Below are 20,866 nucleotides of genomic sequence, written 5' to 3' on the forward strand. Positions count from 1 at the left end.
GTAGCACAAATGGCAGAGAAGAGGAATGCATATAGGATATTGGTGTGAAAGCCAGAAGGAAAGAGACAACTGGGAAGACAGAGGTGTAGGTGGGTGGGCAGTATTAAAGTGGGTCTTAAGAGATGTAGGATGGGACAGTATGGATTGGATTGATCTGGCTCAGGATAGGGATCAGTGCAGGGCTCTTGTGAACATGGTAATGAACCTTTTAGTTCCATAAAATTTTGGGAAATTCTTGAGTAGCTGCACAACTGGCAGCTTCTCAGGGAGGGCTCAGCACCATGAGTGAGTGATGTGTGGCTTATTTGATGCTGCTGTTCATTTATTGAAGTGCAATTCTGTTTCCTATAAACTTTTTCTTTCTGTTGCAGAAGTTGGAAGGCCTGAAACATCAGGACAAGACACAGATAACAATGATTGTTATCTGGGTGATTGAATTGTTCCTGAATCAGCTGGGTACATTGCGAGATGAAGGGATGGAGAACAGTGCTGAATATGTGAGCCTACAGAAGGAGTTGGACTCGTTCCTTGCTCGCCCACAGGTCACGGTGTGTTTTGCACAACTTACAAATGCAGATAATATCCGTCATTTATGGAAATCTCATATTTAATGATTATTTCTTTCTGGTCCCAGCCGATGTCCAATATAAACAATGTCTCTTTTTCCCACATTTAGTGAACTGATTTAATAAATAACCCTTTGTAATGTAAGAAACTTTTGACTTCCTGGCTTTGTACCTTGTCTAAGTACAATTGTGGTTGAAACAACACTCAATATTCATGTTTTTTCTTGCTGTTAGAAACCATTACCACACAACCATAAATAATGTTTGGTAAGTTGAACATATTGAACATGCAGTGAAACCATGCTGCATTTTGCATCATATTTCTGTGATTCACAACTAAGCTTCTCTTATTGTTTATTTTGTATGTCATTTTAAAAATTAAATTGACGTTCTATAATTGTATTTACTTGTATGGAAACAGTTTACCTAATTACATATGTAAAGAAATGTTATGACAGTCACATACAGTAAGTCTTATAAGAGAATGTACAGCTTTTTGATGTTATTTTCCACAGCCCCCTATAGTGGAAACCTTGATTGAGTTCAAGAAAGGTTTTCACTGAACAATGAAATTCCTATTTAATTAATCTTACCTAAAGCAGGGATTACTGCTTGCTATGTGGTTGTTTGCTTAGTGTATGAAAATGGAGGCAGTGCATTCCTTTGAAGCATCTGTGAAACTGTACCACACTACGCAGTAATTCTGACTTTTATCATGTTCCCTTTGCTATAACATTCCTTCTATTTATGACAGTCATTATTGCAGCCTCATATATCGCACTGTTTGATGTTAAAATTGGTTTCCTGCAAACCAAAATAAAAGTGATATTCACAACATTCAAATGAAGTATATAAATATGTTGTTTGTTGTAGGAATGTGTGAAGAACAACCGCAGTACAGTGTATGACCTAATGGCAAGTCATGGAGACAAGCATAACCTCATTAAACTCACCATAATGAACAAGGATTTTGAACGAGTTATACGCCATCATATTCATAAGAACAACTATCTTGAAGGTACAGATGTTTGAATGAATGTGTCCCACATCTATAAATGAATAAGTATATCACGTAATACCCAGCCATAAAAGCTGGTTTCTGTGTAATTGTAAACCTAATATGAAGAATTTGTCTATTTATTGTTCAGTTATACAGGGTGTTCACTCGTCGAGGAAACCAGGGAAGTAGTGTGGGTTGGATACAGTATTTCTCACAGAGATCTGCTGTAACTGCAGATAGCAGAATGAGTCATCGGCGCTGATAAATACGCACACTCTCACAAGCATAGAGCAGATGGTTTGTTTCGCCACAACTATTCCCTCACATCAGTTTCCATACATGCACACATTTATAAGAATACTGTAAAAAGATAACACAAATTTACCTTGCTTTATAACAGGTGCTGAAAGTGACCCCCTTCTGCTTGCAGACATGCCTTGCATCACATAAATAAATTATGCGACACTTTCTGAAGTTGGTCCACAGTAATTGAACTAATTACGTGTGTTATTTCATTCTGTTATTTTATATGGGCGAAGTTTGATTAATTTTGTGGCTGTGAAAGCAGATTGTAGCCAAACACTGGTTTTCTGTGCTAAGCGTCTTAATGATTTTCGAGGACTGATCTGTAGTCATGCCACAATATCCCAAACTTTTTCTTCAGTTAGCACAATCCTCTTCAAATGCTTCTTTATGTCACACACAGAACCTGTGGCCCGCCACTTTTTCACAAGCTTGGATACACACAACTTTGTGGGAACTGGTGTGTCATGATATTTACAATGAAACTTACTGATACATTTTCTGTAAGTTTTTACCTTGGAAAAATTTTGACAGTAAACACACACTGTTCAATAGTGAACTTCATCTCAGTATAAATGTTGACTGCCTATTGAAATCTCTAACACAGACTGACTGTTACTGCGACTTAACTGCAGTGAGAAGATCACATCACCCGACTGTGGGCATTTATCAGCGCTGATGACTTATTCTGCTATTGGGAGTTACAGCAGTAATCTGTGAGGAATTTTAGGTGCCGTCAGTGACGTAGAGAAGTTTCCTCATTCCTTGAACGCAGTGTATATCCTTAGCATTCACAGGTGTCATTACTGTGAACAGTTGAAAATGATAAAGTGTGCCATATATTATCAGATATACATGTTTTCAGCTTCACAAGTCTGAACTACAGAAATGTTCAGAATTACTGGGTTTTTGGACTTGGTCCATTGTCTGGTATTCTAGAAACTAGAAAACACAACATTTAGGAAACTGGATCTGTTTCCATCCTTAGGTGAGGGGTGGGGGCAAACACCTACTGAGTTGGGTCCCTTAGAAAGCTAACGTTAGTGACTGATCCAATGATTTTTAGAGACTATTTAGAAATGTGTCTTGTGTTTGATGTTAGGGCAGGCATGAATGCTCAGAGAAGGTTTTTTAAACCAAAAATCAGTGGTCTAAAGTGTCCAGCTTTGGTTAGCGTTCAAGTTTTGTATGTTCGCAGCTCTGCATGTACTGAAGAGCCAGAACAGAAAGGAACTGTTCTACCAGTTTGCACCAGCTCTCATGCAGTTTGTGCCAAAGCAGATGGTTGATGCACTCATCAGTCAGGGGAGAGGACTGAGTCCTGCCAAGCTGTTGCCTGCTCTTGTTACCATAGATGATGACCAGGTCAGTATGAGTCATATTTGTGAAGTGGGTCCCTTGTCACTGCATCATGGCATGACCTCTGGTTGCATGCTTAGTGGAAACCTCCAGATTTGAAGTGTGGTCATCCAGCTTGGGATGTGGGTCTGACACCTGCTCATCATAAAAAATGGGCATGCATGAAATGGTATGCATGGTCTCAGTTTGACTGTTAGCTTCACTAGAATGACTGCTTTGTAGAGTCTGTTAAATAGTTATTGAGGTAGTATTTTTGACATGTTGGGCATCTGACTTACATGACAGAGAAGCTTCAGAAATTTGTATAAATAATTGTAGATCACTATAGATCATACATTCAATAGCTGAGAGAAGTAATTGTTCCACTTATTCAAAATACTGTGGGAATCTGCAAACAGATCACCATTCCCATCCTTCACTTAGTTACTTCAAGGTTGTAACTCCTCTTAAAGTCATTTATTCCTCTATACAGGCCTCTAATGTTCTTGTTCTTACTGTTCGTTGTAGTCTCGTCAATTTTGTCTTTCAGGTATTCCCTCTTTTTATTTCTGAAATGCCTGCTTTTTTCACATCTTACTTGTATATCGTTCAGATTATCCCCATTTAACTCGCTTGGATCCTGTAACTACTGAAATTTACCTTGTTTCCTTTGGTCTAATAATTCTGAGCACCTTTCATCGAACCATGGCTTATGCTTCTTCAGTTCATAATAACCAAACTCTCTTTGGCTGAAATTTGATATTCTATCTTATAGTTTCCCAAGCTCTATTAATATCCATCTCGGTGTCTAAATATTTCAAAGCTGCAAACATATTTGAGATTTCATCTCGATGCTGCTCTGTACTGCCTGCGTCATTTAATTTCTTGAGATTGAACCTCTCCATATGAACTCTGTGCTTTGTTTGTTTACTCACTTTCAGTCTGTCCCTTACTTTTACCACAACCAGATAGTGGTCAGTATCACAATCTGCTGCCCTGAATGATTGGACATCAAGTATACTTGAATGCCATCTCCTGTCTGTCAAAATATGGTCAATTTGGTTCTACATCTTTCCATCAGGAGATGTCCAAGTAAATTTATGAATGTTACAATGTGGGAACATCGTACTTTTGAGAGTACGTGGGGTAGTTAAAAAATTTTAATTATCACCCAGAAGAAACAGACACAGGTCAAGAAATTGTATGGGAGTTAGTCCTCTACATATGCCCCCTGCAAGGCCACACATTTTCCCAAACGATGCATTAGCTGCTGGAATCGCTTACCATGAAGTGACTTCTTTAGCCGTGGGAAGAGGAAGAAGTCACTCAGTGCCAGGTCTGATGAATATGGTGGATGGGGGAGAATTTCGTATCCAAGACTGGCAGCAGGTGTTGTTGTAGCATGAGTAGCATGAACTGGTGCGTTGTCATGAAGATGTTGCACACATTTTCCCAGCATTCCGTGTTGCTTTTTCTTGATTTTCTCCCGTAAATTTCTCAGAAGGTTCTGGTAGTACTCACCACTGATGGTGACACCCTTTTGCGCATAGTCTGTCTTGATGACACCCCACCGATCCCAGAACATGCTCAACATCACCTTTACTGATGATGACTGAGATTTGGCCTTTGGTGGCAGTGAGTCTGCATGTTTCTACTGCTTGCTCATTTTTTTTGTTTCAGGGTCATAATGATAGACCCAACATCCATCCATCATGATCAGGCAGTCAAAAAATTCCACATTTTCATCTTGACACAACTGCAAAAGTTTCTTTGCCACATTCATCCATTGCTGTTTTTGAACTGGTGTCAACAATTGTGGCACCCAACGTGCAGAAACCTTTGTTATGTGTAACTCGTCATGGATGATGTTGAAAACCGACCCATGGCTAATGAAGATGTCATGGACAATAGCTTTGATAGTTATGCACCTATCGGATAGGATCAAAGCTTCCACCTGTCCACAATTCCCAGTTCCTGAGCGAGAGATATTCTTCCACCTCGGGGTTCATCTTCGAGGTTTGTCTGTCCACAGTGAAAGTGCCTCTTTCACCTGACCACTGTGTCATATGATGGTACACCTTCCTGATACACAGCGGTCATCTGGTCATGGATTTCTCTGGCAGACTTCACTTGCAAATGCAAGAACCGTATCACAGCGTGTGCCTCCACTTCCTCAACTGACGTCACCAGTTTGCTTCTGCCCCTTCCGGTGTCTTCCTCTGTCCACTTGGCGCAGGAAAATTTGACTGTTCGGCAAGCTCAGGAAATGGGCTATCTCTTATAGAACGGTATTTTGGAAGTATGGTTTTCTCATGGTGATATTTAAAACATTATGACTTCCCATCGTAAGGTTTTAGGATGTGGCAAAGTTTACTACTCTGATTCCATTACCATTACTAATTTTGTACAAACTCTCATTCCCAGTTATTTGTTTGAAAATATCTTCCCTACCTGCTTTGGCATTGAAATCTCCTAACACAATTTTCATATGGTATTTAGGGAATTTATTGAATACATGTTCTAGTTTGTAGAACCTGTCCTTCACAAGATGAATAAAATAAATAAGTAAAAAATGCAGTGCAGTCACATTTTATGCTAGGATGTGTTCCTGAAGAGCTCACATTATCCAAGACAAGTTTTGAATGACATACTTGATTGTTGCTAATTTTTTTTTGAGGGGGATTCGCATTACTTCAAGCTTTGTGCAGAGAGTGAGACTTTATTAATGTTTTTTTATATTGCACTAATTCAGATTTGCATAAAATATGACTGCACTCTGTACAACCAGGATAGCTCAGTGGGTATAGGGACTAGGTTACAGGTTGGACAACCAAGTCTGGGACCCACTCAGATTCCTGTACAGTGGGTACCAAGAGCTGTTTCTCCAAGGAGTAAAGTGACAGGAGCGTGTAACTGTCCCCTCATCTCCATCTAGTGCAGAGGTTAAGGATGTGTAGAGCTGTACCTCCACTCCTCATACATCTTCATGGTCCCTGTAGTTTGTGTGTGGCTCTGTTTCAGGCTGGAGAGGCAGTTCGCTACCTGGAGAACTGTGTGCATTCACTGGGGTGCCAGCAGCAGGCTATACACAATTACCTTCTGTCTCTCTATGCTCGCCTAAAACCTCAGAGCCTCATGGACTATCTGGCAATGCAAGGTCAGTAGCATGGCAGACAATGCTCTGATATAGCTATGAGCCCAGTTTACCATACTTCTGGCATAGTCCCACCAGTTGAAAAATGCTAGTGGATCTCTTTCCTTTAAATTTTAATTCTAATCCCATTCTCAGTACCCTTATTCTGTCCATTCATTCTACATGTCTGAGCATTTGTATTCATTTCCGATCTAACCCTTTAATAGATTTTTCATTTGTTTCTCTTTGTATGGCTCTTTGTTTTGACATTGTATGTTAGTATCAGCTTAAAATTTATTTAAATATCCTGTTACTTTGAATATAAGATGCACATTTTACACATTTTTCACCACTGAAAAATTGATGTGTGTCTTAAATTCAAGAAATGTTCACCTTTCTATCTTTTCCTAAAACTCCTTGTTCAAAAGCCTGGTGCATCTTAAATTCAAGGTCGTCTTCTATTCAAAGCAATATGATATTATTATGCGTTGTTTGGAATCTTCCTGCCCCATAACATTCCTTTTATAAATTGATAAGATTATCATTTTTGTTTTTCTGTTGGCCTGTCCATCAAATTTCCATTCTGAATTCATTTCACTTCCCAAATAAATAAAGTTGTCTGCTTGTTTAACTGCTGTATCGTTAACTTTTATTCTGACATTTATGTCTAGGTTCTCATGGTCTGTATTCCTTTATAATAATATTACATTTTTCTTTGTTATCTTTTTTATCTTTCCTCCAAATCAGTACCTTCTCTCTATGTTCTCCCCTACCCACTTAACATCATTTGAGTAAACAAGTACGTCAGTTAGGCATGAGGCTCGCCTAATCGCCTGTACAATGGGTACTGGGTGCTCCTTTCTCGAAGGAGGGGGTTAAAGTAACTGGAGCATGGAGCTTACCACTTGTCTCCATCTGGTACTGAGGTTTAGAATTTGTCTGACTAAACTGCCACCTGCCCATGTACAGTAAACCCTCGCTGATCCGGATTAATTGGGGGGGGGGGGGGAATTCATCTGGATTAAGTGATAATCCAGATTAGTGAAGCAATAATATCTGCCCAGCCCAGAGTCAGCAGCACTACTGGACAGTGTGCAAGATGATATAATGTATGTTCTTTCTCAGCGCAGTCAGAGTGGCTTATCTGCCTTCCTAAATGTCATGTGTATGTACTCAACTGTGAACAGCATTTTTAGTTTTTCATATTTTGATCCAGATTATCCAACGTCTAGATTAACTGTAACTAGACTGGTGAGGGTTTACTGTATCTTAATGGTGTGGTGCGTAATTAAGCACACGGACAACTCATCTTTGCCTTTCACTTCCAACCCTTTGTCATCCTTTTGAACTTAGTGACTATTCATACAGGAGCAACATTTAAAAATAAGTGCAGATAAGCCAACACATTGTTTTAGCTCCTTGCGCATTGGAGATGAATCTTGCTACCATGGCAAATGTAACACCATTCTTGATTTAGGTCAGGATGCCAGCATGGTATGTTATGACATCCATTATGCACTGCGTCTGTGTCAGGAGAGGAACCTCACTGAGGCGTGTGTCCAGCTGTCAGCCCTTCTGGGCCTGTGGGAATCGGCAGTTGACCTTGCACTTACTGTTGATGTGAAGCTGGCCAAGCACACTGCCAGTTTACCTCAGAATGATCCTGAGCTTAGGAAGAAACTCTGGCTGAAGATTGGTAAGTTCACCCTTTGTTTTGCACTTTGTGCTTAGGTAGTGGTTCTCAGCAGAATTATTTTTTCTCTCCATGCTCTTTGAAATTAATGTGGAAATGGGCAGCCTCTCACCATAGAAACAAGTAGCAGATTTTCAGAAGTTTTGTACAACATAAGCAAATGTCCATATGAAGCAAAACTAACATGATTGTTTAAAAATGAATTAATTCCCTAATCTTTTTCCACATATACCTCAATAAGAAAGTCACAGATGACAGGATAAGTGTAATATATGAAATTTAAAATTACACTCCTAGTATTGAAGGGGCATCACTGTGATAACCTACGTAAGTCAGGAAATATGTCAGCAGTGTAACGGTTCTGGTGGGTTTGCTTCATTTTATCTGCAAAACTGTAGAACATACCAGAAATATGTATTAGGCAAAAATGTCTTTCATTTTATTCAGGACCACTTTTTCTTGGATAAATATTCATGGCAAGTTGTGCTTGAGACTGCATGCAGAAATGCATGTAGTTCCTTATAAAGCTTGTGGCAATGTCGTATTTTAACCAAAACTTGAATGTGTTGACAAATTATCTTAAAACTCAATAATATTCACATTTAATGAAAAATAAATTAGCAGTTCAATTCTCAAGTTGTTACATGCTGATGCACAGACAGTAGGTACCTTTTTGCAACTTTTCATTTGCAAGTGCAAGCAGCAAAGAGGGAATTCATTATTATTAAAGTGGATATGAAACGTTCATCTGACTCAGTACAGTAATACTGTTTCTTACTGCCTATCAGAGGGGAGGAAAGGTTTGACTTCTTGGGAGTGGAACTATCAGAAAGACTATGAGGCAACACACACTAATCCTAATGCTGAATACACAATAGCATTATGTCACAAAAATGTTTAGGAAACAAGAAGCCAAATCTTCATATGTTATTGTCATGTTTTGCTTGTTTACTTAATATCTAAATGAACTTCATGTAGTGTTAAGCTCCCAGAAAGTCAAATTGATGGTGTTAATCTGCTAGTTTTCTTAATTTCTAAGATAGCATTGTGCTGTACTGGGCTGTTCTATCTTATATTGTACAACCTGCAGCAAACACAAGCACAAAGACTGGTGCTGGGTCCATTGTACACCCCAAAACATGTTAGGACCTTCCCACATAGGGCCCTGAGTGTAATTGTGAAGCCAGAACCATCCCTCTCTTAAAGTCGTTTATTCCCCTATACAGGTCTCTAATGTGTTGTTCTTACAGTTCATTGCAAACTCATCAATTTTGTCTTTCAGATATTCCCTCTTTTTGTTCCTGAAATGCCTGCTGAATTCATCTCTTATATTCTTCAGATTATTTCCATTAATTTCTCATGAATCCTGTAACCACTGCAATTTGCTTTGTTTCCTTTGATCTAATAATTTTGAGCATCCTTTGTCGAACTATGTCTAATGCTGCTTCAGTTCATAGTAACCTAGAATTTCTTTGGGTGAAATTTTAATATTCTCTTTAATAGTTTCCCAAGATTTATTAATATCCACCTCAGTGTCTAAGTTTCCCAAACCTACAAACCTATTTGAGATTTGAACATGATACTGCTCTGTACCCTCTATCTCATTTAATTTCTTGAGAGTGAAACTCTCTGTATGAAATCTGTGCATTGTTTGTTTAGTCACTACTAGTCTCTCCCTAACTTTTGCCACCACCACACAGTGGTCGTTATCACAATCTACTACACTGAATGATCGGGCATTAGGTACACTTTAATGCCACCTCCTGTCTGTCAAATCGATTGTGAGTCTTTCCGTTAGGAAATATTCAAGTACATTTATGAATATTACAATGTGGGAGCGTTATATTTTTGACATATTTGGATGTGACAAAGTTTACTACTCTAACTCCATTAACAATTGTTGGCTTGAAAATGTCTTCCTTACCTACATTGGTATTGAAATCTCCTAACAAAATTTTCTTGTAAAACCTTACTTTACTTAGCATAAATAAATATTGTTAGCATGTGTACTGGATGATATGTCTGTCCAGTACATGTGTATGCTATAACAGGTGTTGCATTTTGTTCATATTGATTTTATCTTAGTAACGCAATTTGAGCATGTTTGTTTAAATGGATGCAGGATTATATGGAAGACATTACTTTTCAGGGAGGCAAACTTGTTTATTTGCAATATATGGAGCATGTACATAGTGTATTACTTTAAATAATTAGTAGCTGTAGATATTTATGATCAATTTGCATTCTGTGGGCACTGTTCTGTCATTCACACACAGTACCGTTAACTAACTGGTTTGTTGGTAAAACTTGGCACTGTGCCTGCATTTCACCACAGTCCATGAATTGTTGTATAAATACTTGCTATGGAAGGAACCAGTTTGCCTTGAATGTTAGTTCCCAGTCCTCTGGCTGTGAGTAAGGCGTGAACCGGTATTGCACTGACTAGCCGCTCCAGCCTTGTCTCAGAGTATACTATAAAAAACTCATTCACTGCACTGATCAACATTGAGCAATAATAGATGACACTACATGTCATGGATGAGTTGTTGGTGGAAGTCTTGCTGTAAGAGCTGGTTGTGTGGTCAGGGCCGGAAAGATCTACAGGATACGTGCGGCCAGTGGTGCAGCGATGGCACCCAGAGGGGCAGTGGCAGCAGGGGTGTGGCCAATGGCTAGGGGAGCTGCGAGAGGGGCAGCAAGGGGAGCTGCAAGGGGAGCAGCGAGGGGTGCTGCGAGAGGGGCAGCAAGGGGAGCTGCAAAGGGAGCAGCAATGGTAGCAGCAAGGGGAGCAGCGAGAGGAGCAGCGAGGGGAGCGGCAATGGTAGCGGCAAGGGGAGCTGCAAGGGGAGCAGTTGCAGCAGGAGTGTGGCCAAGGGCCAGGGGAGCTGCAAGAGGAGCTGCGAGAGGAGCGGCAAGGGGAGCAGCAATGGCTCCCAAGGGAGCTGTGGCTGCAGGAGTGTGGCCAACAGCCAGTGGAGCCACAATGCCACGGCGGCGACGAAGAAGGATACCACCTTTGGCAGCAAGATGTGCGGCCTTAGCAGCGGCAACTTCAGGAGTGTCAGCAAGGGGCAGGGAGGGTCCGATGGGCAGGGCGTTGCTTGCCACGCGATATCCCAGGGCATCGGCAACGTAGTCAGTCCTCAAGACATTACCATTTGGACTCAGGTAGCTGAAGCTGCCGATCTTGTTGCCAGCGGCGTCCTGTAACATGCAGAACATTGTGAATGGCTTAACTTGAAGTGTGATATGCTGCAAGAGTGTTTTTTGCAAAACGAGTTGAAGCAAAGTTTTGTGAGAGATTTTAGCCTATTTACTGGTGACATGATCATCTGCTTCCACCCAGACTTTGTTCCATGGGCTGTATCAGGCTGTAACCTTTGCAAGAGGGACCGCTGTGCCCAGATTTGAAGCAGAGCATGCCGAGAACCTAATAATTTGCAAATAATGCCACATTTCTATTTTGTAATATAGCTTTCTGTCTTAGAAATTAAATTTTTAATTACTGTTGTGTGCCCTCAGAATAAGCAAAACGAAAGTGTTGTATTCTTTGTCTAAAACATCTTTGAGGGTATGTCACAGCTTATATAAGTAAGCAACCGTACAGAGGGACAGACTTGTATGTTTAACAAGAACTTCAGTATGGTGATTTTTATGCCCATTCTGTGTTGAGAGTACTCTTTCTAGTGATTATGTAATGGTCCATATTAAGCAATGATAGTGACACCCTCATAGATGTTCTAGGTAAAAGCTACAACTTGATTGGTAAGGCCATTATAACTAAATGCTGATCTTGTCGCTAGTAAGAAGAAAAATATTATATATATGCAAGAATTATTCTTTCCAATTCCTTACCTGGATAGCATTGTGGGTCTGCAAGGGTTCGGCATGCCCATAGCTAGCCTGACCAATGCTGTCTTGAATGTGGTATTTGGACTGGACAGCAAGGGGGGTAGCAATTGCCGCAGCTGCGAGAGGGGCAGCAATTGGTGCAGCTGCAAAAGGGGCAGCAATTGTTGCGGCTGCAAGAGGGGCAGCAATTGGCGCAGCAAATGTTGCGGCTGCAAGAGGGGCAGCAATTGGCGCAGCTGCCAAACTGGTGTATGTGGTGATGGCTTCAGGTTTGGCAAGGGCACAAGCCAAAGTAGCTGTGATGACTACCTGAAAATGAAATTGCTGATAGTTGGGATGTACATTGTAGCCCAGAGAGAGATGTAAGCAGACTAGAGTCAGTAGGGATGAAGTTTGTGCAGTTCTAAGAAACATTAAATATGAGATAATACCTGAACCCAGGATATGAAGCAACAGAAGTCAGTGAAATTAAGAATGTGTTATTCTGCCTGGACAATAGGATAATCTTGGTACTCAGAAATCATGATTGAGAATAAACGGTTATTGATGATACCAAAGAGAGGATGGAGAGACAAAGTGTATAAAGGAAAACGGAAAGTCTGAACACATATATGAGAGGAGTGCTTCTGGAAGGGTATGGAAGAAATTATAAGGGTTTGTCACAAAATGATCCATTCTGATGAAGTGGGTGGTGGTGGTGGTGGTGACACTGGCAAGGAAATTATACCGAGTGATACGTTCCTCTGAAACGTTGGTTAACACAATTTCTACACGTTGCCACATCCCAGAAGACAGCTTTCTTCTTTATACCAAGTGTAGTTCACTGTAGCGGCAAAATGCCACAGTTCACATCATCAAGGCAAATATATATTTTCAATTCTAAGTTGAAACTGATGGATGTACTTAAGGATATCTTGCATAGATAGAAACAATCAAAGCATGGGTGCTTTGAGAAAATGAACACAATACACGTTTAATATATAATAATGAGAATCCCTGTTCTAGCTGCTTAAAGGCCCTGAAAACTGTGGGGTCCATCTTAAATGTCTGTGCCCAAAAGAAGAAGACTTTAAGGGATTAAATGGAGAGGACTGAACTGTGTTGGAATGTAGCACATGCGCGGGAAACATTGGAAATTTTGGTTGAGAAACTTCACAGGATAGAACTTTGGAGATCAGACAGCTGGGAGGATAATACAAGTATTACTTACATGCAAAACTTATTTAGTGATGCTGACAGAAGTTCAGGCTATATTGCATTGAGTGACAGGCTGATTATTGAATAATGAATTTGAAATGATGTGGAGAGAAGTGGTTATAGATTATTGTTGCAGTAGTTCTAAACAAATTAATATTGCTGTTATGCATTTTACTCAATCTCTTTAATGAAATGTTTTCTTATTGTACATATTTAACATAATTCTACCATCTTCAAAGGTGTATAATTAATTGCATTCTGTGACAGTACATTTCAAGACAATGAAACCTTTACATTTTTTAATAATAGTTCAAGGCATTATTCATGAAGATAAATGTTAAATTATTAATTGAGTGATATTCATTTACATTGAAGGATCATACCTCAACAACCTCAAAATAAATTATTATAAAACACTGCGTGTACTTACCATTGGCCCTCACTACGTTATTTTGGAAACTAAACTGATTGTTATACAGCAGACCACTGTTGGTTGCCAAATACCGAATGACAGCGAAATCCGTGGGCTCAGTAAAATCGGTTTTGAGAAAATTGACACTTCTCGTCTGGGGCATTGCGGTTTTTTTAAGCTGGTATATTCATATTCGCTGGTCATCGACCTATGATGGATAAACTCCTAAACACCATATCTGTATAAAATCTGCCCAGCCATTCAGGCGCATGCCTGTACATACAGACACAGACAGACGGCATGCCAGAAATCATTTTTTCCTAACCAGGGGCTGAAAGCACGTGTAAATTCGTCAGAATCTCAAGATCGATTTTTTCACCATCACAATACTTTGTTATGTGCACTGCGTGCACAGACATTGCACAAACTTATTGATATATGAATGACCTTGTCTGCTTTGCCTCGGAAACCCAATCGATTGTTGCTCGGTAGATATTTTGCTTCTGGGGTCCTGTTACATGTGCCATGGTTTCCTGAATATATCGTGCATTCAGTTTTATTTCGAAATATGATCTCCATATATTAAAGTAACTGTATCCCTGTAACAGGCCGTGGAGGCCCATAGGGGTGTGAGATGTTGAGGTTCCAACATTTTCTAGACAATCGGCTCATAGATGGCAGCAAGGTTGTCAGCCCTTCGTGCTGGCCACCCTTTACCCCAAAGAATATTCCTGGTACTCATTTCTATTAGAGGCTGAGTTGACCCCAGTGCCATAGTGCGTATGGAAGGATTAGGTAAATTGAAAAAAAACCCAATGACCTCATTCGGACTTGAACCCGCGACCTTCCTATTTGTAGCATAGTGCCTCAATCAACTACGCTACTGTGTGCCCCCGTTCTCCATATATTACCTAAACAAAACCATAATAGCCGTTTTTTGGGGGAAAAAAAACGACATTTTGTGTTTCGAGATCTATCCAAAAGACCTCAGTTTTTGGCCCTGAAGTGCTGTTGTTCACCAGACACTGGCCTATGCTGCAGATACACTAAAGAATGCCGAATATGAGTAAAATGTTTCCAACTGTACAGGCGCCAGCTAGTCGCATGTACATACGTACATACACATATACACATACGGACAGACACACACATACAAAAATCTGCTTTTTCACATTGGGGGGGTGGCCTTGTAACGTGTAGATCCATCAACTTATTGAGATCAGTTTTCCTTACCAATACAGTACTTTATCAATGTACTGTTTATATTGGGGGGGGGGCATGCGGTAGCATATTTGCTACAAATGTTGGAGTTTGCGGGTTCCTGTCCAAATGAGGTGGGTTTTTTCAATTGAACTATCCTTCCAGCTGCACTGTGGCCCTGGGGTCGACTCAGCCTCTAACAGAACTGAGTACCAGGAATCTTCCTGGGGGTAAAGGGCAGCAGGCGCATAAGGCTCAGCACCACACCTCCATCTGTGAGCTGATTGTTTAGAAAATGTGGGAACCTCGACATCTCACAACCCTGTGGGCTTCCACGTCCTGTTACTGAGATAGTTTTACCTTTACTTTTTACTGTGTGTATGAAAAAGTTAAATAAAAATATGAGATTTATTTTGAAAGTGTAGTATAATTAGAATAATCAAGTCAAGGTGTGTGAGATGGACAGGTGATATAGTACGCATGAGGAAGAAGAGGAATGCATATAGGATTTTGGTGGAACAGCCAGAAGGAAAGAGACCAGTAGGGCGACCTAGATGTAGGTGGGAGGATAATATTAAAATTGATCTTAGAGAAATAAGATAGGATGGTATGGATGGGATTCATATGGCTTAGAGTAGGGACCATTGGCGGACTCTTGTGAACACTATAAGGAAATGTAGGGTCCTGTAAATTGTTGGAATCTTCTTGAATGGCTGAGTGACTTGTGGATTATTAAGAAGGACTTAGCTCCATGGATTTAGTTAATTATGTAGGTAGGTAGGTAGGGTGAAGTTAGGATTTTATTAAATAGAGTAAAATATATAGTTGTGTCAAACCGCTTAGTAGACTTAACAGAGAAATAATTTTAATCTTAATTGTTATGGCATGTAATCTATTTTTATAGATTGCGCTCTTGTGTTTGTTACTTCATATTAATGTGTAATTCTTTTGATTGCGAATATTCCATGCAGCTTTTGTGCTTAACAGATGAGCAGGATACTGAGACGGCATGCAAATATTGAGATCATGTCTCTTATCGGACCCATAAAGTCAAAAACTTTCAGTGAATGTCACTGTTGAATACAGCTATTGTTGAATATAACAACTAAATACTTTGAAATAAAATATACCCTGAAGCACAGATAAGTAAATAATTATAATAGGATTTTGTTTGTAAGAATAATATTTTCTTAAATTTCAGTTTGAGTTCTAAATATATTGTATTGTATTGTCTCTGTTGATTTGCCAAGTTTAGTGTTACATCTTGAATGAAAGTATGAGAGCTAGGCCTTCTCGGCCCTTGCACCGCGACCTACGGTGGTCTATTGTTACATCTTAGTTTCAAAAAATGTAACTGATTTTGGCACAAATGAAGTTATAATTTAATAATTACTTTCCATCTTTCTACTGATTTGTTTGAATTATATTTAATTCATTTTTTATTACCAATAATCTGAAATTTCAAATAAATATACACCATATTAAAAATATATTAAGTCATCTTTTGATGTACTCACCAAAAACTTCATCTTCCTGGCAAGTTCTTTGAACTTGTAGCTAAGAATCAGTTATTTCAAACTGTGTGCTTTAATGTGTGGGGAGCTCACCTTATATATGCATTGACTTGGGTAGGGGCATGCCTCTGCTACCCGCACTTCCACGCCCATATATCAAGGACAGTGCACCTGAAGTCAGGACCTTGGGACCAGTACCACTTCAACTTCCTAGTTTATAGGCCATTTTGGGGTTCATATGTTGCCAGGATGAAGATCAATTTATGGCTTAGCTTTTTTCAATCAGGGTTGTCCAGTGTTGATATGCATTACATTTGCTGATTTTTATGCAAGGCCCTTACCATGGAGTTAATGGTTTCCTTGTTAGTTTATACCATTGCATGACCAACAGATCAGCTGTTTAATAAGCTTGGTGTGTTTTTGCACATTTTGAATATGTTTCCTTCTTCTTCTTCTTCTGTAATTTTTTGTTGTTTGTAACTGCTTCCTAACAGAGTAGCAAGCATTAGGCCTACACATTTAAGGATGATGAGCCTGGTCTGAGATAGTGTCTAGTGACCTCTCATCTGATGATTCCTGTCAGGACAGGACAGTTTTGTAATGACTTAGTTTCTTTCAAAATTTTATGAGGACAACACATGTTTGCTTAACTTCGTAAACATTTCTAATGAAGTGTTGTATTGTAATGCCGCGAATGTTCATTTGACTGGTGGGACTGAAACATACTTTGGGCTTGATTTGTGTCATATTCCACCAAGAATGGTGGCATGTACGTACAATTTAAGTGTATTAAGAATTTAGTAAACAGCCTGTTTATTATCACCTGTAATATTTTGAAACTGAGGCATGAAGCTGACCACTCACCTCCATCTAGTGTCATGGTCAAGACATGGTCATGGTCATGTAATGCTTAGAAAACAAGTGAAAGATTTATTATTTTTGTTCCTTAGTTTTGACATGTAACATAATGCTTCTGAATCCCTCCATATGCTTCTGTACATGTTGTCACATGTTGGGTATGTCACACGACAAATAAATTCATGTGGGTCTCGGATTCAGCGAATCTTTATTGGACAATCACACTTATACACCATACAGTTATTATTGCTTGTGGTATCATGTGACTTCTGCGACGTCTCAACTAGGTTCCAACTGTGTTGTATGGCGACTTGGTTCCAACTGTGTTGTATGAAGGCTAGGTTCCAACTGCGTTGTATGAAGGCTAATTAGCTCTGTTGTTCTCGGCTTATGTAGGTGTTATGCGGACCGGGTACGAGACACCATTCGCCAAGGTTTGATCTCATGTTTTCGGCAATTCGTTGCTTTGGGAACGCTCTTTATACGCTTTAACGATTTTCATCTCATCCGTTGTTACTCAACGGCAGTTTGTCACTACGATTTGTCACTGTGGGATCTCCACAATTTCCATTGTAGCCATTGCGTGGCGATTGACATAAGATAGCTTGTCACATAATGAAAGAATTGTAAGGGTGAGTGAAAGTCTGAAATTACACAATTTAGGTTTACCATAGGAATGAATTACCGAGTGTTAACACATTGCGTGAATGTAAGTTATGTACTTTGTCATGAACAAGGGAGCAGTCTTTTTTGTCAGCGTATCGCAGCTATTATGTGAACACTGATAATACTCATCTTTTGATGCGGATATGTGAAGTATACTCTACCATATCAAGTTGTAGCTATATGTACCATCTGCATCAGTATAAGAAAAAGACATCATTTTGCTTACAGAATAAGGCAGTTGGCTTTTATTTAGATGAATATCAGGCTGCAGAGGGTTAAACTGGCACTTGAGAGCCTAGGTTGAGCGCACTTGACTCATGGTACAGTAGTACACGGTGCTGCATTATCATGTTCGAATTCAGCAACTCAGGGGCACCATGTATGCCTTCAATTTGGAATTCTTGTACAAATATCTGAACTTCTCCAAGCATTTCCAGCACAGTGAAGAACCCAGACATTGTGGTTGGCTGGTTCGCAATGTGACTTCATATTGGCAAAATACGAGGTTCAGAGACTGGCTGGCCATGCTGGGATACCCCTCAATCTGTAATCTGTCCAGGCAATGCCTTGAAATAGGCCACAATATATATGAAAGAATCGTCAGTGGCTGTTTACATAGTACAGTAATGCCTGTACATACCACATGCTTCAGTAGGCCCCATATTATGCCCATGCATTATATTAACTAATTGGTGTAACTAACTCAGTGAAGCGGAGTCCTTCTTGGTGACTAAATAGTTCCTCAGCTGCTGAAGAAATTCCCAGTATTTTACCATGATCACAAGAGCCTACCACTGGTCCTACACTGAGCTAGATGAATCCGATCTACTTTATCCTACCCACTATCCATTGCATAGGCTGTTCCAAAGAATCTGTTCCATTTTTTTTTTATTTGTTTCATTTTTGGTCTGTCACACTAACAGTTACAATTATAAAAGACAAGTCCATCCAGTGTGACTGTTTCAGTTTTCTGACTTTATGATTCACAAGCCTTACATGTTTCGATCCATTTGGATCATCTTTAGAGGCACCAAACTTTTTAGAAACCACTATCATGTGTAATTGATATGACAACTGTTGTGATAGTGGTTTCTAAAAAGTGTTTGGTGCCTCTGAAGATGATCCAAATGGATCGAAACATGTAAGGCTAGTGACTCATAAAGTGAGAAAACTGAAATAGTCACACTGGATGGACTTGTCTTTTATAATTGTAATCTGTTCCAGTTCATGTCTACAAAACATTTTACGATGTGCTGATTTTTTTTATTGTGAGAAGTTGTTAGTCACATATTCAACCCCAAAGCAGGAGGACCAAACNCTCATAAAGTGAGAAAACTGAAATAGTCACACTGGATGGACTTGTCATTTATAATTGTAATCTGTTCCAGTTCATGTCTACAAAACATTTCACGATGTGCTGATTTTTTTTTATGGTTAGAAGTTGTTAGTCACATATTCAACCCCAAAGCAGGAGGACCAAACCCTGTTGTCTGTCGGTGACTGCTTACTGGGTATATTCACAACTAACTTCATGTTTGGAGATCCCTTCCTCAGTCCAGACAGCCTGCTATTGCACCCTGCCCTGTTGAAGGTGCATGTGTGTGTGTTCCCTATCGTTCTCACAGTAAACAGTGATTGTTTCCCCAAAGAACATTAACCTATTAGGCTTTGTAGCGGAGACAGAGTGTGTTTCCTGTGAGATACAAACTGGATATTTTTACCATATGTATAGATGAATTTCATGTTCCAAAGGGTTAATAACTTTGTCACTGTCAATTTTTGTCAGATTTGGGTTAATGAAGGGTGAGTTTGGGGAAGGAACTAGAAGACATAAGATTTTTGACACTGAATTGGGATCGATTTCTGGCAGAGCCAAGATATTTTTATCTTCTCCGCGGCATTTTGAGCAGTTCTGTAAACTGCTCCATCTTCTCTTCAGTCGGCACCAGAGGCTCTTTTTCGGTGGTAAAGCGGCTAGGGCGCGAAGCTGACCACTCATCTCCATCTGGTGCTCAGGTTAAGAATGTATGGAGCTGTACCTCCGCTCCCCATAGAGTTTCATGGCGTCGTGCTCATTTCGATAAGCAAAGAACAACACTACTTTCACCTTACCCATTTTCCCGGTATTTGAATAGTGACAAAAGTATTTGCAGGTAAATGAAGCGGTTCCCTGGAGCTGACTGTCCTTATGAGACCCACGTGTCTGGCGCTGGGCAACAGCTCCTTGCCCAGACAACAGAATTCCTCTGGCTGATGCGAGCCCGCCCGAGAATTGCAACATACCGAGACGCTGAGCTTGCTGTGTGGCCTTGGTCTTACGCAAGTTTCAGTCTGAATGTCAGAAGATAACTGTAGTTTGCAGAGAAACCAACGAGACTCGTGGCTAAAGTGGACCCTGTGCTTAGATGCACAGGAACCACGCAACGGAAATGTATGGGGAAGTGGAGGTGTAGATTTATGCATCCTTAACCTGGGAATGATGGTGATGAGCGGCCATCTTCACAGCCCGGCCGCGTTGCCACCTGGGAAAGAGATCCTTATACCCACTGGATAGGAGGCTCGGCGGGCCGGAAGGTATCCCGCAGAGAACCCCTGCTGTTGGAGGCAACCCGAAATTCGTGCTTTTGAATTTCCTGTAGCCGGTAATAACAGTAATAACCGAGATTAATGGCCGTGGGGATTCGTTGCGCTGACCACGCGACACCCTCTATCCGCTAAAGTTGGCACTAACTTCGCCGAGAAGCGACGGTCGCTCAGTCGGTACAGTTCCCTTGCAGACTACAGGCCACGGATTTTTATGATTCGTCTGTTATCCTACCACTCGACGCTGTATAATCTCAATACTGAAGCAGCGCCGTAAAATACCCCACGGAGGGTAGAAATGAAACCCCGGACGACGGCCAGTATCCACGCTGTGATTCGAACACGGTATATGGAGCAGAAGTGCCTGCCGCTTGGCCCTTGAATGGAAGTCAGTGGTGCTGGTTCCGTGCTGTGGCACGGTAAGCCTGGAGCGCCTGGAGGGTATGGAGCTGTGGACCAGTTCGGCTTTCTCTTGACCTTCATGGGCAGCAGCTGAACTCGCTCCGTCGCGGCGGCACGCAAGGCGGTTCCTGCTGAACCAATTAATGGCT

General features: G+C 40.5%; 1 protein-coding gene across 5 annotated transcripts in view; it reads left to right on the top strand.

Moving 5' to 3' along the window:
- LOC111873418 (vacuolar protein sorting-associated protein 18 homolog) overlaps positions 1-20,866 on the top strand; it is an 82,898-nt gene that overhangs the window by 29,605 nt on the left and 32,427 nt on the right. For all 5 annotated transcript variants that reach the window (XM_023868123.2, XM_023868124.2, XM_023868121.2 and 2 more), the window contains 5 exons: positions 372-548; positions 1,440-1,584; positions 3,068-3,234; positions 6,229-6,364; positions 7,818-8,036. In XM_023868123.2, the coding sequence (XP_023723891.1) occupies positions 372-548; positions 1,440-1,584; positions 3,068-3,234; positions 6,229-6,364; positions 7,818-8,036 (844 nt within the window). The remainder of the gene's footprint in view (positions 1-371; positions 549-1,439; positions 1,585-3,067; positions 3,235-6,228; positions 6,365-7,817; positions 8,037-20,866) is intronic.

This window comes from Cryptotermes secundus, unplaced genomic scaffold (assembly GCF_002891405.2).
Source record: "Cryptotermes secundus unplaced genomic scaffold, Csec_1.0 scaffold276, whole genome shotgun sequence".
Lineage (NCBI taxonomy): Eukaryota > Metazoa > Arthropoda > Insecta > Blattodea > Kalotermitidae > Cryptotermes > Cryptotermes secundus.